Source organism: Phocoena phocoena, chromosome 18, assembly GCF_963924675.1.
Source record: "Phocoena phocoena chromosome 18, mPhoPho1.1, whole genome shotgun sequence".
In the NCBI taxonomy this organism is placed as follows: domain Eukaryota; kingdom Metazoa; phylum Chordata; class Mammalia; order Artiodactyla; family Phocoenidae; genus Phocoena; species Phocoena phocoena.
The window spans coordinates 77,176,005-77,192,931 of record NC_089236.1 but is presented as its reverse complement, the minus strand read 5'-3'; the positions used below and the strand labels follow the sequence as shown (position 1 = coordinate 77,192,931).

Sequence of the window (16,927 nt, the reverse complement as noted above, 5' to 3'; positions counted from 1 at the left end):
CCTCTTTCTCTTCCTAACCCTAGTCACGGTGGCATTCTGAGTTGCTTCAGGGATTAAACAAAATCCAAACTGTGCCCTTGTGTTTGTGGGGAGCATCTCCCTGCTCTTCTGTCTCCTGTTCCTTCCTCCTTCTGGGAGCCTGGCTATCCCTCCAGCAGACCCCTGAGCTCTTCCAATCCCCCGCCCCCGTTTTGGTTCCTCCGACTTCTGCTCCCTTTCAGACACTCCAGAAAGCTCTGGTACCAGCACTGGGGTCTGGGATGTGGGCAAACTTAGTGGGGCTTCCGGACTTCTCCCCACACTGTATACAGGCTCCGAGCTTCCTGCATCCTGTGTTTGCTGATGAAACCGGTGAATCAGAAGGACTGATATGTTTCCAGGGACTACACTTAGCATCTCTCTTTGCCAAACACATCACAGCAATTTGTTTTTGCCAGTGAGACTGGGGCAGCTCCCCGTGGGGACTCGGCCCCACTACTGGAAACCCCAACTGCTCTGGTAGGAGCTTGTAGATCACTCACCTGCCAGCCTGGTAACGGGCACTGCTGCAGAGCCAGCCGGCATCTCTCCTCGGCTGGCAGCATCCTCTTGTCGTTCGGGAGGGTCTCGGCCAAGGGCTTATACCTGCAAAAAGCAGTGGGGACAGGAAAGCCATGACTGAATTGGTCATCAAAGGATTATCTTCAACAGGGTTGCCTTTGTTACCCTGTTTCTTAAATTTGTTCCGTTCTTACTTTATCCGACGTGACCCCAAATCTCCATCCATTGTGCATTTCACATTGGACCACTAGGAAACAGCCCTTATCCTTTACAAGGAAAATGATTTTAAAAGGAACCAAATCTATCTCTCAATCCTGTAATGTATCTTTAATATTATCAGAGTGATGCAAATCATTTATCAAATGAAACTTCGAAGAGGAAGAATGTGAATCGATTAGTTCTCATTTAAATTTGTAGAATACTCTTAAAATACACCTTTTAAGGTATTCCAACATTCTTTGTTAGTGTTTGAGAGTGAATCTAGAGGTAGTTAGTATCTATAGCAGAGGGACACCAAAACACCCAAAAGTTTTATTTAAGTGAGAGGTAGAGAAGCTTCCTCCCCATTGAGTAGATACTGAGTATTATAAAAGAAGGACATTTTATTTTTGGAAAGTTCCTCAGAATAATTAAATTTCACTCTTTGGCTGAAATTCATGACTATATAAAGTTTTCCTATGGGTTTCTAAAAAAAATGCCTTTCAAAATTATATGACCCATTAAAAAAATCTATGTGAAATTTTCATTTGCACTTATGGCATTTAGCCTGACATGTAAGCCAAACCACATTAGGAGGAGGAGGAGAAGGGGGAAGAGCAGGAGGGGGCGGGGGAGGAAGAGGGGGAGGGGGAGGAAGGGGGGAGGGGAGGGGGAGGAAGAAGGGAGGGGGAGGAGGAGGGGGAGGAATAGGGGAGGGGAGGAAGAGGGGGAGGGGAGGAAGGGGGAGGGGGAGGAAGAGGGGGAAGGAGAGAGGAGAAATGAGAAAAAAATCTAACTGCATCTGGTGTGTTTATGATCCTCACGTTGGGCTGCCCTGGGAACTCAAAGGTGATAATTAAATCACCTAAGTTTTCTGTTAGTTTCTGTAAAATATCTCAGCTTTTCATCCAAAGTTTGTTGCAGCAAATTTGGCATCTTCTCAAATGAGTCCTCTGTTTCCTGAGGACATCTAAGGAAGGCGGTGTGTCGCCTACACACCCGGTTCACCACCCCCACCCAGCCGAGCACTGAGAGGGCTGGACGTGTCCCACTGGCGGCCACCGCACTTCTTTATCTCTGCAAGTGAGGTAGAGCAGCGAGGTTGGAGGGGGAAGCGCAGCAGGAACTGTGGGTCTGGGGTATAACATGAATCCTGAGAAAATACACCTGTGTGACTTTTTCAGTAGCAGACTTTCATTTCCCCTCTAAAATCCTTTCAGCATATTGTCACCGAAAACTTACCGTATTATTTGTCCTGGATTGAGAATTGTCATGATATTGCTAGCCGTGAGTCAGACAAAATAAATACGGCTGCATCAGCAACACCCTCCCTTCTCACACATAGATTTTCGCTCATGTATCAACTCAGGGTACAGGAGGGGGTAAAAATAGCAAGCAACAGAGACTGAACAGGAATTGTAGTGCTGGAGGCATGGCTCTGAAGAATCTTGCTCACCATTTTGATCACACTGAATGGTCTCAAATGATCTATAGATGATGGAAGTATTCAGTGATTTTTTTTTTTTTTTTGATAAGAGGCAAGAATACGATCTTCTACTCTGCAGTGTGCGGAAGGCCGGGAACCGGGAGGAGAGTGTACGGGGGCAGTGGAGGGACCACCTGAAGGTGATGGGCATCCCCAAAAGATGCTGGTACATGACATCGGAGCATCAGTGGGCAAACAGGGATTATGTGTTATAATGCTTAAGTGGTCCAGAGGTGATAACTGACATAACCGTGCAATGTATGTGAATAGGAGAGAAACTGGATTGGGGATCTAAACCAAGATTCAGGTTCCAGCTTTGCAGCAAACTTGCTGTGAGGCCCTTGGCAAAGCACTGAGCAGGTAATCTTCCCCTCTCTCAGTACCGCACATGTGTGCGACCCAAATTCTATGTTCTGTTGTAATCATTCATTTTTATCTGTCCTCAAAGTGTGCGAGCTTCCCCAGGGCTCGGGGTCATCTCTGCACATCCCACGGTGTCTGCTCGACTGCCTATGCGCGTAGAAAGTATGCATAAATGAAGAAATTGGGCTGGGAGAGTGGAGGATGGGGAATGACACTTCTCGAGCACCGAATGAATGCAGGGGACTTTTCATGAGTCGCTTCGCACACTCCTCCAAGATGCAGGGGGCATGGATGATAATCTCCTTTTGACGGTGAGAAGTTGACGGTCACAGAAATTAAGTCACTTGCCCAAGTTCACACAGATGATGTTGAATTGTGTCTCCCCAAAAGAAGCGTGACCTGACTTGGGAATAGGGTCTTCGAAGATGTAATGCAGTTAAGAGGAGGTCTGTAGGGTGGGCCTTAATCCCACAGGACTGGTGTCCTTATAAGAAGAGAAAATGTCACGTAAACAAAGAGACACAGGGAGCACGCCATGTGACGATGGAGGTGGGGAGGGAGGTGACGCAGCTGTAAGGACTGCGGGGCCACCACCCGAAGCCCAGAGAGGCAAGGAAGGAGTCCGCCCAGAGTCTCAGGGGGTCAGGGCCCAGGCGATGCCCTGATTTTGGACTTGTGGCCTCCAGAACTGTGAGAAGTACATCTGCGTTGTTCGCAGCACCCCGGTTTGTGGTGCTTTGTGAGGGCAGCCCTAGGGACCTGACACAGATGGTGGGAGGGACTGGGATTGAACCTGGGGCAGCCTGACTCCGGAGGCAATGTCTCCACCACCATCGCTCCGGCTGAGGCGGGAAGGAAGCAGCCCCGGCCCCAGATAGTTCCAGAGTGAAAGAGACGAGCTTGAGCATCAAAGTCCCAAACGCACAGTAACCATGACCCTACGGGACATGCAGAGATAAGGGCTCTTGGTTCTCTGACCTTCGGGTGACTGAGCTTTTCTTTAGCCGTAAACTAAACTCATAATGACACACAGACTCATTCAAACACTCAGGAAAATCAGCGCGTTTCCACCACTTACCCAGAGTCACACAATGCAATGAAATCACTCAAATTATCTTCTCGCTCTTTTATAATTGTCTCATTCTGGAGCTTTGCTAATTATCACCAAGAAGTGAATTGACATAATTCAAGTATCTGAATACAGTATTAACAAGTCAGAACAAAAAACCTTAACACTTGGTGCCTTTTTTTCTCATTTTATATTGTTCTTTTGACACCTAAAATGGTATAATTCTGACATTTCAACCGAAAAGACAAAAACGTCATCTTAGACAGGGTGAGGTACTCTATTTTAGTGTAATTAAAAACATCTTGTCTTTTGGAATGTGAGTGTCATCTCTGGGTGGTGTCACGGGCCCATCACCACACTGAAGCATGATCTCATAGAAACTTCAATTTCCGACCAAATGGAAATAACCAGCCCGAGCCTGGAGCTGCACATGGTCCTGAGAGAGCTGGTGTGACTGGAGAAGGGACTTCTTTGCTCTCGTTCCCCACACCCTCCTGGCCTCTGTTGCCCAAGAGGTGGTCACCTCCGTCCACTGAAGATTCCCTATCCTCAGGCTGACACCTGCCCTGCATCCCAGATAAACCAGCCGACTCTGAGAAGTCAATGCTAACTCTCCCAGCTGACTCACTCTCGTCTCATCCTGGCTTGGCGTGAGGGGCATGACTGGCACCTAGTTCCACGTCCAGAATCTGGGTCGTGTGGCTCATTCACTCGGGCTCATTCAATCAATCAACCAATATTGACTGAGCACAAAATAGATACTGGGAATGCAGCAGGAAACAAAACAGATCCTTATACCCCTTACATCCCATGATGGAGAGAGAGAGATAATAGAAATGTAAATGAGGACGGATGTCAGATATGACAAGAGAGATGGAGAAAAATAGAGCAGGGAAGGTTTCAGGGTGAGCAGATACCTGCTGGTGAGGAAGGAGGCATGGCTCTCTCTGGGGAACAGGGATCCAAATTGAGGGCATGGGGTCTGGAAGCCTGGGGTGGGATGGTACCTGCTTAGGGAATCAAGGAAGCAGGCATGGTTGGAGCAGAAAAGAGAGAGGAAAGATGGAGGAGATGGACCCACAGAGGTATCCACACAGGGTGAGGACGAAGACCCCACCGGTGATGCCAAGGACTTTGGCTTTGACTCTGAGCGCCCCGGGGAGCAAGGCTTTGAGCAGACGAGTCACATCACTTGACATTTAAAGAATCGTCACAGCTGTGAGGCTGAGAGCTGGCAGAGAGGGAACGAGTGGGGGGCTGGGGAGACCCTCTGTACGCTCTTCCCACAGCCCAGGATGGAAGCAACAGGAATGGTAGGAATTGGTTGAACTCTGTCCATATTTGAGGCAGATCCAATAGGATTTCCCAGTGCACTGATGTGGATGTGAAGGGAAGAGTGCATGACGTCATTTCTTGACCTAGGAGACTGCGGATGACGTTGACATTTACTGAGATGGAGTAGTCTGGGAAGATTAGCTATTTCCCTGGGCCAATGCTGCGTAAACCGAAGGAAACGGTCAGTGCAACTCAGGAGAACCAGAAACGGGGAGTGGAGGTGAAACTCCCAAAGGAGGTATAGATCAATGTCACCAACACCCCCGAACCAGACCTAGTGCCTCCCTGGTTGTCAATTCCTCAGCTGGGGTCAGTCTCTTCTCTGTCACGACCTTCTGTCTGACCGAACAGGACAGTACTCACCATGTGGGAAACTGGTCCTCTTTCCATTACGGTTCTGAATACTCAGGGTTCTCTGTTACTCGGGGTAACACAGTTGAAACCTGTAACTGTGTTAGGCGCTCCATTTGCCTCACTTCTCTTGGGAATGTGTCTCTGACGACTTTTATCCTCCCCTTCCTGCCAGTCTACACCCTAAGTTGCCAGTATATAAGTGTGGGGTTTCCCAGCAAGTTCCATCATGGTTACTGAAAAATTCTATAACACACACACTCGTCATTAAGTGCTCTTTCTACATCAAGGATTCATGAAACCTCTCCTCAATGCACTCACAGAATCACGAATATGATGACAATAGAAGAATAACAGACACGACCACACTTTACAAAATTATAAGTGAAAGAACCACATTACTGGTCCTTTTCATTTTGGGGTCTCTGTATTCTAAGATGGGTAGATTGCAGTTGAAGTAGCAGAGAAAAAGCTAACAATTAAGAAACGTAAAGTACAATAGAACCTAAGGAAAGTGATGAAATAAATATTCCTCTTTTCAAAAGTGATTGTTCCTTCTAGTTTCAAGGAGAACCTTGACATTCTATCCCTCATGGTCCCAGAGACAAAAAAAAAAAGGGCTTATGCAGTGACCGTAGACGTCTGGTTAAACATTGTAGTGACTCTTAGCTGACTATCATGAAATTGTAGAATCATTGCCTTAGAAACATGCAAGGGATATGTATTAAGCTAGTGCTTTAAAAAAGAAAACTTAGATGCAATTTCTCTGAAATTGTTTCTGTTTGCTGAATATGGACTTCATCTCTTCATTCTCAAAGAAAATTATGTCGTGACAGTTTCAATCCCGAAACCACTTAAACAAGAACACCAAGAAATAAGAAATCGAAATAAGAAAACCAAGACCTGATGACATTTCTCTTATTAGGGACATATTTTAATTACTTATTTGATAACAACAAAAGAATGCTTGAGGATTCCCGTTAACCTCCTTCTACCTGAGACAGGCCTGGATAATCCACAGAAAGAGGAAGATGGAGCATGGAGGCAACTCTCCGTCGGAGGAAACGTGGAGAGGGACAGCAGGTGAAGGCAGGTGCAGGAGGGGGGGAGGGGCAGGTGGGGCTGGGACTGTGTGATTTCAGAGCAGCCCGGGGAAGACAGGGTGTGAGATGGGGTCCACAGCACTAACCCTCGTGGAGAGGTGCGAGCATGTCAGCACTGACGAGGGGCTGCTGGATTTGTGATTGAGGACTTGAGGCAACGTCCAGAAGAAACCAGAATCCTACGGCATCAAGACATTAGCAGATGGTGGAGAAGCCCGAGGACCGGGCTCTCGTGGTTCATGGCATAAATAAAGAAAAGGTCATCAGCTTGAGCATGAAACAGAATCGAGCAAAGTTTTGGGGTGTTTTGCTTTTCAGCGGCAAGGAAGAATGTTCAGACAGCATGGGCAACACTTGTAGAAATCTACGAGTCCTACATTCTATCCATGCTAATTTTTGTGTATTTCTGTTTTCCTCCAGGTTATCTCGCTCATTAAGGTTTAGTTCTGATAGGATGAGGACACAGTTTCTTGTCTAACCATTCCCTTGAAATCTTCCCGCAGGGCCCTGGGTGGTTTGTCTACCTGGCGTGCAGCATGAACGTAGCCGTCTGGCTATGGTTAAACGGGGATGCATTTTACCCCCTCCACAAACTTGCCTGGATTGTCATCGTACTGTTCGTATTCCTGCTCTCACGGTAAACACGGTGCAGGTGCAGAAGGGCGATTTTCTAGCTATTTGGGGCCAATTTCCAGCATTCAGGATGCTGAGTGGTGGGCTGAGCATAACAGCTGCCTAGCAACGGGACTGACATACGTCATGAAGATGGTGAGAAGTATGAAGAAGCAGGAGTACAAGTGGGCTTGAGAGAGAAATAGAATCTATTTCAACGTGGAGGCTGGGGGGAGGACAGGAAGGAGAAATGAGACACACAGAGAGAGGATTTGCACAAGTGCTTTTCAACTAAAGAGGATCACTTTCCTTTCCTTTTAAAGAAAAGGCTGCGAAAGCCAGAAGTCCAAAATCCTCTAGCTCACACAAAATTCCATTGTGTTAAGTGTTACCCATTCTTTGTCTTCTTCCGTGAGTCTTAAGGTTTAGAAATCCCAGCTAGGGCTGTCGGTTGGTCTGGGTGTCAGCCCCCGGAGCTGACTGGTCCTGTGATGGGCGGGCTCTGCTCCACCCGCCACGCCCATCTCCTCCGCGGCAGAGCAAAGCCTGAGCTGCTCAGAGGACCACGTGGAGTCTTCATCACAGGCACCTGCCCGTCTTCCCTCAGCTTCCCACAGGTCCTCTGCATCGAGCCTATCAAGCCACTTCTGCCCCCCCCCCCAACATTTCTCTGCACCTGCTGTGCCCTCGTCAGCCTGACACAGTTTCCAGTGGGTTCACCTACATCCCCTCCTCGGTAGGCACCCCCTTTTCCTGTATATTTACAGGAAGACCTGGAAGGGGACGTTCGCTGTCTTTTGCCATGGCCTTGGGGTCTCCTGGAGTGTTCAGAACTGGAATTTGGTCTTGAGTTTCCTTTTGCATCTGTTGGGACTACCATTAAGCCCCTCAGGATCTACATGTGACTCTATTAAGGGGAAAAGTCTTTCCATCGTTACTCTGACAATTCCAGACCTACTGCTCACGCCACTGCAAGACTCAGTTCTCTTCCCTTTCCAAATGATGGTAACTAGGCTGCTGTCATCTTTAGAAAATGGTTACACCATTCAAAGGCACTGTGGCTCTTCACATTCCCATGGGTTTCCTGGTTCAAGAGCCCCCTAGGAGCAGAGTCCTTGGGAAGAGTTGCCGGCGGTGGGGGGTGGGGGAAAGGCGGGCGGTAGTGGTGGAAGAGCTGCCCCATTGATGTCACCCCAGAGCTGCACGCCCACACGACAGTTCTGTCTGAGGCTGGGTGACTAGCTTGGCGAGGGTCATCCCTAACTTCTACATGCAATTCTCTGGAGTTCAGAATGGGTCAGGGGAGAAGCAAAGTGGGGAGAGAGAGATGGAAGGAAGGGAGAAACACCAGGGAAGAGTTATCCAGTGCCTAAAGATTCCAGGTATGAGGATGGATCAGTCCGTATCATCACTGAATTCTCACAGCAACCGCAGAACGACATTTACAGAGATTACATGATAACTGCAAAAAGTTACAGCAAAGCTAGGTTCTTAGTCTAGGGCATAGAATTCTGAGTCTAATATGGCTCCTACTAAATGTGTACGAGAGATGGGACAAGCACAGATACTTGCCCCTTTTGTTTTTGAGCCTGAAAGGATGAAGGTAACCGTCATACAGATTAATGTATAAATGAGGACTATTAATAAAACAGGAAATGTAAAGAGCAGGACCCCATGCTACTGCCTTGAATTCCAAGCCTCCTATGGCAAGAGGATATTCCCCTTCTCTGTCTCCTTCTCCTCCTCCCTCATTATGCTGGGGGTGTGTGTGTGTGTGTGTGTGTGTGTGTGTGTGTGTGTTGCTTTTGTTACTGTTATTTTGATGCCATTATTATGCTATTATTTACTGTCATCACAGCCACATTTATTAGGCGTTTATCTGTTACGACTCTAAAACACAGCATCCAAAATTCAAACTCAGTGCCTGGCTTTTACATCACTGCTGGTGGAGATGCAGACGCAAGAGAAAGGAGATAATACAGAAGAGCGAGGGGGGGCTTCCCTGGTGGCGCAGTGGTTGAGCGTCCGCCTGCCGATGCAGGGGACGCGGGTTCGTGCCCCGGTCCGGGAAGATCCCACATGCCGCGGAGCGGCTGGGCCCGTGAGCCATGGCCGCTGAGCCTGCGCGTCCGGAGCCCGTGCTCCGCAACGGGAGAGGCCACAGCAGTGAGAGGCCCGCGTACCGCAAAAAAAAAAACAAACAAAAAAAGAGTGAGGGGAATCCTGGACCCTACTTCCTGGGCCAGCTGAGAGGCTCTGGAGAAGCCCTTTTAGCCTTCATCTGAAAACCCCCGGGATGATTTTGTGTGAGCTCTACCGAAGGTGTGCTGTTTCCCTCGGCTATGACCGCTAACGTGCCAACCGGCTGCAGCCTGGGAGCTGCCGGCACGGTGAAGGCGGTGGGTGCCGAGGACCACACAACCAAAACGAATCCACTCACGCCATATGGTCCCTTCCTCGGAAGCACCTCACTCCGGAGCCCGCGGCCAAGCAGACTGTCCGGGGATGCGGCCTTAATTGTGTGGCATTCATTCAGGCACTTCATGTAATCAAGCCGGAGGCTCTCATCCCAGACAATATGGGAGCTGAATAATAAAAAAGAATGCGAAATTCTACCTTGGCTTCTGGGATTAGCCAGTACCACTCTGCAGATAAAAAATGGATTCAGAGCATCTGCCTAGAATTTATGTGACAACGCTCTCAAGTTCTCTTACTTCAAGCCCGTCCCACCATTTCATTTTAATTGTACAACGGAAGAACGTTCGAATTATTCAGTAAATGTATGGAAGTGAAACACTCAATTAAAAGTGTCCTGGTGTGAAATATACACAGAGTTCCATTTCCTGAGCAGCCTTTGCAGCAGGTAACCTGTTTCTTGGCCAGGGTTGTACTTGCTTCTAATCGGGCCGGAGGAGAGTTTTCCACACAGGAATCCCATCCCTGCATGTACGGCACTGCAGGGCCATCTACTGTGGGGACATTTCAAGGCTGGGCCCTCTCGGGGGACTGAGTCTGCGATGGAGCTGAGCTAAGGGTTGCAGGAGAAGGACCCAAAGCTGCTGTTTTCAGATCCCGTTACGCATGCCCAAAAGGATGCTTAGCGCAGTCGGTGAGGACGTTGAAGCTGACGTGCTCCATCCTTCCCCCTCCACACTTTGCAGAATTTACTGGCTGAGCCATAGCCCGTATGCTTCAGGTACCAGAACAGCTTGTTTCCTTAAACTGAAAAGAACAGCTGTTCATTTGTTGTTTAAGCCTAAATGAGAGCCCTCTCTAAGCTTCGTGGTTTCAGTAACATTATCCTGTTCCTAAAGCAATTTGCTCCCTAACCAAATACCCACTGAGGTTAGTCTGACCTCCTATCTTTGAGTAGGAACAGGAAACCAAGGCAGGTTGATTTATTTGTTGGAAAAATTTGTTGTTCCAGTGTTTTCTCTCCCTACTAAACACAGAAGACACTTCTTCTCCAGGTAAATGGCTAAAAAATTTTATGAAGACTGGTGGCTAATGCCAGTTATTTTATGACTTCAATACATTTATGTCGATTTCAGATATCGAATTGAGTTACTTACAACCATAGGAACCTGCTATTCTGAATATCACTGTTATTATAATTGGTTAGCAGATCATGAAGAAGAATGAAATTATTATGAGCTCTGAGGGAACAGCCTGGCACTGAAACTAGATCTCCCGATTTGCACAGTGATGAAATTTTCTTTTGAATGTCTACTTCTGAAGATGTGTGACAAGAGCTGAATGAAGAGTTGGGGTTCAGTATCTGAACCCAATAATGTTTGTTAATTTTGGAAAGTATTCATTATTTTAAAAAGTGCTTTATGGAGGTGTGTCCATATTTAAGCATTCAAGTGGATGAGTTTGGAAATAACTGTACCTCTGTGAAACCATCACCACTGTCAATGCCATAAACATAACTATCACCTCCAGAAGTTTCCTTCCGCCTTCTTCACTTTTAGTTATTTACTTATTTATCTGTGATAAGGACACTTACATAAGATTTACCCTCTTAGCAAATTCTTAAGCTAACAATACAGTACTGATAACTATAGACACAATGCTGTGTCTATAGTTAGGTCCACACAGTGGACCTCTAGGACTTACTCATCTTGCAGAACTGAAACTTTGTACTCTTTGACCCTCACCTCCTTGTCTTCGCCTGCCCCCCACCCCCTGGAAACCACCCTTCCACTCCCTGTTGCTACGATTTTGACTGTTTTAGAGCCACATATAAGTGAGATCATACAGTATTTGTCTTTTTGTGTCTGGCTTATTTCACTTAGCATCATGTCCTCCAGGTTCATCCACGTTCGCACAAAAGGCAGAACTTCCTTCATTTTTAAGGCTGAATAATATCTTCCATTGTATGTGAATACCACACAAAAAGCATTAATTTAAAATACCGTCATCCGATACTCCCATTTTTCCAAAGAGGAAATGCAGATGGGCAACAGGCACGTGAAAAGATGCTCAACATTGCTAATCAACAGGGAAATGCAAATCAGAACCACAACGAGGTATCACCTCACATCTGTCAGAATGGCTAGCAGCAAAAAGTCTACAAATAACAGACGTTGGTGAGGATGCAGAGGAAAGGGAACCCTTGTGCACTGTTGGTGGGAATGTAAATTGGTGCAGCCGCTATGGAAAACAGTATGGAAGTTTCTCAGAAAACTAAAAACAGAACTACCATGTGACCCAGCAGTTCCACTCCTGGGTATATATATCCAAAAAACACAAAACCAGTAATTTGAAAAGATACATGCACCCCAATGTTCAGACAAGCACTATTTACAATTGCAAAGACATGGAAACAACCCTAGTGTCCACCGATAGATGCATGGAGAAAGAAGATGTGGTACATACACACAATGGAATATTACTAAGTCACAAGAAAGAATGAAATTTTGCCAGTTGCAGTAACACGGATGGATGTGGAAAGCACTGTGCTTTCAATGTTAGACGGAGGAAGACAAGTACCATATGATATCACTTACATGTGGAATCTAAAAAATGCAACAAACTACTGAATATAACAAAAAGGAAGCAAATTCACAGATAGAGAGAACAAATCCTTACCAGTGGGGGGGGGGGGAAGGGGCAATGCAGGCATGGGGAAAGGGGAGGTACAAACTATTGGGTATAAGATAGGCTCAAGGATGTATTGTACAGCGCAGGGAATATTGCCAATATTTTGTAATAGCTGCAAATGGAAAGTAAACTTTAAAAATTATATAAAAATTAAAAAAAGAAAAAGGGAAACTGAAAAAAAAAGACAAAATTGACATCTGTATTGCGGTGAGTCATGGAAAATGAGCAGCAGTAAATTCTAATGTCAGTTAACTGAGTTGTCATCTTCGGCCAAGAAATGCAAGGAATGAACGTTTTTAAGAACATAGGATCAAAAGGAAAAATTTAACATCTATTCTTTCTTCTCTTTTAATGAGACACTTTAAAACAGGTAATGTCACTCTTGAATGATATAACAAATAGTGAAGGGTAACTAACACTTTTGAATTAGAACCCAGTACACCCATATTTTGAGGGGAAATAAAATGTGCACATAATTGTCATATTAAATATTGATTACTTATTATTACTATTTGAAAATATTGGCTGGGTAAGTCCAAATGATGTCAGATGCGTGCTATTTGAGATATCTTGGAAATTTAAGTATATCACTCACCATTAGGTACTGATGCCTCTAATGGAAGTTCTCATTCAGAGAAGGCATGAGTAAAGTTAGTATTGACTAGAACCCTAGAGGAATTAATAATATGCAAAATGCTCTGTCTCTTCATGTCCAGTAACATATATACACCTTTGGCACTGCACACACTTAAAAGCTCTGGTTCTAATCATCTCTCGCTTTTCTATCACTTCTCTTGATAATTACCATTAAGATTAACGTGTGTACGACACTTTGCTGGATACTGGGAAAGATGGTGAACAAGATATGGTCTTGCCTTTGCATGTCCTCTCAAAAGAATTCTGGGCATTGCCCAGTGGACCCTTGGGGATTACCGAATTCTCTAGAGGTATCATCTTTGATTGCTTTAAACTCGGCTGTTTTGCAGCTCTGCTGTGAGAGAACTTAAACTACAGAAACTGATGATGTGCAGAAAGTTTCTGTCCAAAGCAACACAAAGGACGTTCGTCATGGCGGGGTAAATAAATTTTGCCCCTAGAGAATATAATCTCTGTAAATAAACTCTTCACTTGTAAATCAGATCTGGTTGTAGCACCTTATTAGCCTCCTCTTTACCTAAGGAACTGAATAAAGTCTTGGAGAGGTGTTCACAGCACACTTGTATGACAGTCATGACTTTCCCCTTTTGAAAGTTGTGTTTTACCACAATGTGATGTGGTAACTGAGAGTTAGCAAGGGGTGGGTTAGCACTGGAACAATAATCAAATCCGATTCTCTTCTTCATCCCAATATACTCTCCAACCTCTGCAATCCGCTTTCCACTTTTGTGCCCATCATTTTATCGAAACCTCATATGTCAAGATAGCTAACAAATTCTCTACTGTCAAATCCAATGGCTGCATTTCAGGGCTTTTTTCTCCCGCGACCCTTTCTGTTTTCATATAACTTGGCCTTTCTGTGGCATATGAAACCACTGGCTCCTTCCTCCTTGAAATAGTCTCCTTGCCATTCTTCGAGGCTGCCCCTAAGCTGTCCCACAACTTCTCAGCCTCCTTTATACACTTCATCCCCTCCATCCTTCTCATCAATACATGTGCTTTTCAGCACGTGCTTCTTGCCCCTCCTGGAATTTCTCCCTGACCCGTCTCAAAACCCGCAAGGCTGTAAGGATCCCTCATGAACGGATGTTAAAATTGTGTGTATGTGAGACACAGTAATCACTTTCCTGAACTTCACACCAATGCGCCCCCTTGCCTCCTGGACAGCCAGTGTGGATCTCCCACGCACACCCCAAGTTCCACACTCCCTCCTAATACTCCTATGTGGGATCTACCGTCTTTCCACCTCCTCACCTGGAAACCTGGACGTCTCTAAAGACAGGTCCATCAACGTGTATTGATCATTTCACATCCTAAACATCTCTAAAGTTTCTGTCCTCTTCCTCTCAATTAAGTTCTCGCCGTAAAGCCTCAGCTACTTATGTCTCAATTCCTGGAATCGATAGTCTCCTAACTGCGCCTGCTTTGCCCGTCTTTCCAAGTCCTCACACCGTTTTTCTCAGCATTTTTCGGGGACTCCCCACCTTCAGCATGCGGCCCTAGTTTTTTTTACAGGCTTTGTGTTTCCCTAGTTAAACATCTCCCGGCCGTCAGGATCACGCACTCCTGCCACGTTGAATTTTACTGAACTCACAATTCATCCTTATTGTTGCGCTTCTGCACCTGCTTGTGTGGACAACTGTTCATTGATTTCTTTTCTGGTTAATCCTAGGTGGTCTTCAAGCCTGGGGTCAATGACATCTACTCCAGGAGACTTTGTGAACCCTCTCCCTGGAAACCTACCTGCCTGGACTAGACACTGCATGCATCCTCTTCTATCGCATCACTCCCTTTGTCATCCTCGAGCTCCCTAGCTTCCGAGGCAAAGGAGAATATTCTATGCATTCCATATGTTTATCCCTAAAGTACTGCACAGTATTTATTATGTTGAAGACATTCCACAAGCTACTGCTGGCTGAGTGACTAAAGGAAGGATAGGAAGAAAAGCAATGAGAGGAGGTGGGAGAAAATAAAATTTTAATGGTTATTTAAATATTATTTTATATAGTAAGATAATTAAATCTATAATATTTATATATAAGTATATGCATGTATAAAGTAAATGCACTTAAATAATATTTAATATTATTTTAATAATAACTCAGGGATATTGTTTTGCTGGTGACCATCCCCTTATGTAAATATATAAAAACCAATGATTGTACCATCACATCGCATGTTAGACATCAAGTGAAAGCACAATTTCATAGTCACTTATTTCTTATTTGTATTTGTAACATATATTAAGGAGAATTGGCCATTTTTGTCTAGCTGGCACCTGGTCACCATCTCCGAGGTGGAATTCACTGTCCACCTTTGCACGGACTCACTTCATAGCAGCAAAGAGGTGCTGGTTACTTCAGCAGCACCGGACCCAAGCCGGGGGAGCAGATGTGGTCATGAGGAGAAATCAGCAAAGATCTTTTCTTCTCCAGGCCACTGTGCCCTGCACAAGTGCTACCTAGCAGCACACTTTTTCTCTTATTCATTGGATCGTTTAAAACACTTTTCAAGTCCCCGTTGTTCTTCAGATGTGTCTTCTTCTACACCTTCTGACTGGGTGGTATTAAAAGAAGCCCATGGCTGATTTATTTAAAACCATTTTTAAACTATCCCCAAGCCATCTAAAAACAGGACTGCTGAGTGGATCAATTTCAGTGAAAATGACAAAATGGATTAACTTTAAACCCGTGTTGATATGTAATACATAATACATGTGTTGCTCTAGAAAGCTGTGTAGTGCACACGTGACCCTAGATCTATGTTACGAAAGGAGAAAGATGCAAGCTCCGACTTCAGTTGCATCCCCAGACACTTCACCTCTTTCAAAACTGTTGCCAGTACCCGGTGTGACGCTGGTGCCCGTGAAAACCCTCTCCCGCCGTCACAATTGCCACCTGCCAAGTGCGATGTCTGTACACGCTAGGAGTTAATTTATAAGGAACCTGCCCTTATACAACGTTTAAGCAAAGTGTCTTGCTCACCTACACTCGTCTTGGGAAGGTTTCAGGCCACATTAAGTGCTACCTCTCCTTACAGTGTTCCTCGGAGGCCATGGAGCTCCTGACCTTCCCTCTCTTCTTGTCTGGCCTCTTCTCATTCTATCTTTCAAAAGTCCTGGACCCTCAGCCACAACTCAATGTACACACTCTTTCCTCTGCCCGGCACCCTCTGTGCACCTCTCTCTCACACAGAGAGACGGCAGACAACCTGTGCTCCTTGTCTGGTTCTCTCTGCTGCAGAAATTCCTTTGGTCGCAGTTCCCACAGGCTTCATATTCTCATGGCTTTGCTGATGCTGCACCCTCTGGTTTTCTTCAACCCTGACCACAATCTGGTGACATTCCAATATACCTCTTCTGCCAGAATTTTCTCATATTCAACAGGTTATTAGCTTTCTTTACCTTAGCACATCGAGGTACCTGAACCTACTGTGTCCAAAGCCAAACTCATTTCTTCCCTCTGATACCTGCTTGTCCCTCTGTGATTATCTCAGTGAGGACACCTAACTGTGACCCAAGGCACCGGACCGAGCACCCAAGCCAGACCTACAGACGTCATCCCTGATGCTCATTTGCTTGAAGCCTCGTGTTTATAATCACTAAGTGGTGCTATTTCCACATCCAAAATATGTTTTTTTCCCACATCTGTCTTTTCAGTTCCCTCAAATTCCTACTGTTTCAACTTTGGCAAAGGTCATGTTCACCAAAACCTAGCTACTAGAAGCAGTTCTTTTTTAAAAAAAATTTATCGAAGTGTGGTTGATTTACACGGTTGTGTTCATTTCCGCAGTACAGCACAGTGACTCAGTTATACACATATATACGTCCTTTTTCATATTCTTTCCATACTCTTATGGTTTATCCCAGGATATTGAATATAGCTCTCTGTGCTCTACAGTAGGACCCTGACGCTTATCCATAGAGACAGTTCTTAACCCGAAGTGGTTTTGCCCTCCAGGGCACACGTGGCAATGGCTGGAGACATGTTTTTATGTCATGAGCGGGGAGGGGAGAGCTCCTGGAATCTGGTGTATAGGGTCCAGGGATGCTGCTACATATCCTACAACGTACAGGCCAGCCCACCATGACAAACAATTATCTTGCCC

The 16,927-nt window shown here is 45.6% G+C and overlaps 1 protein-coding gene across 1 annotated transcript in view; it reads right to left on the bottom strand.

Annotated features, from left to right (window-relative positions):
• Positions 1 to 16,927, bottom strand: part of MYO16 (myosin XVI) — a 404,938-nt gene that overhangs the window by 90,713 nt on the left and 297,298 nt on the right. Inside the window, exon 27 of the mRNA XM_065896022.1 lies at positions 522 to 624. Within this exon, the coding sequence (XP_065752094.1) occupies positions 522 to 624 (103 nt within the window). The remainder of the gene's footprint in view (positions 1 to 521; positions 625 to 16,927) is intronic.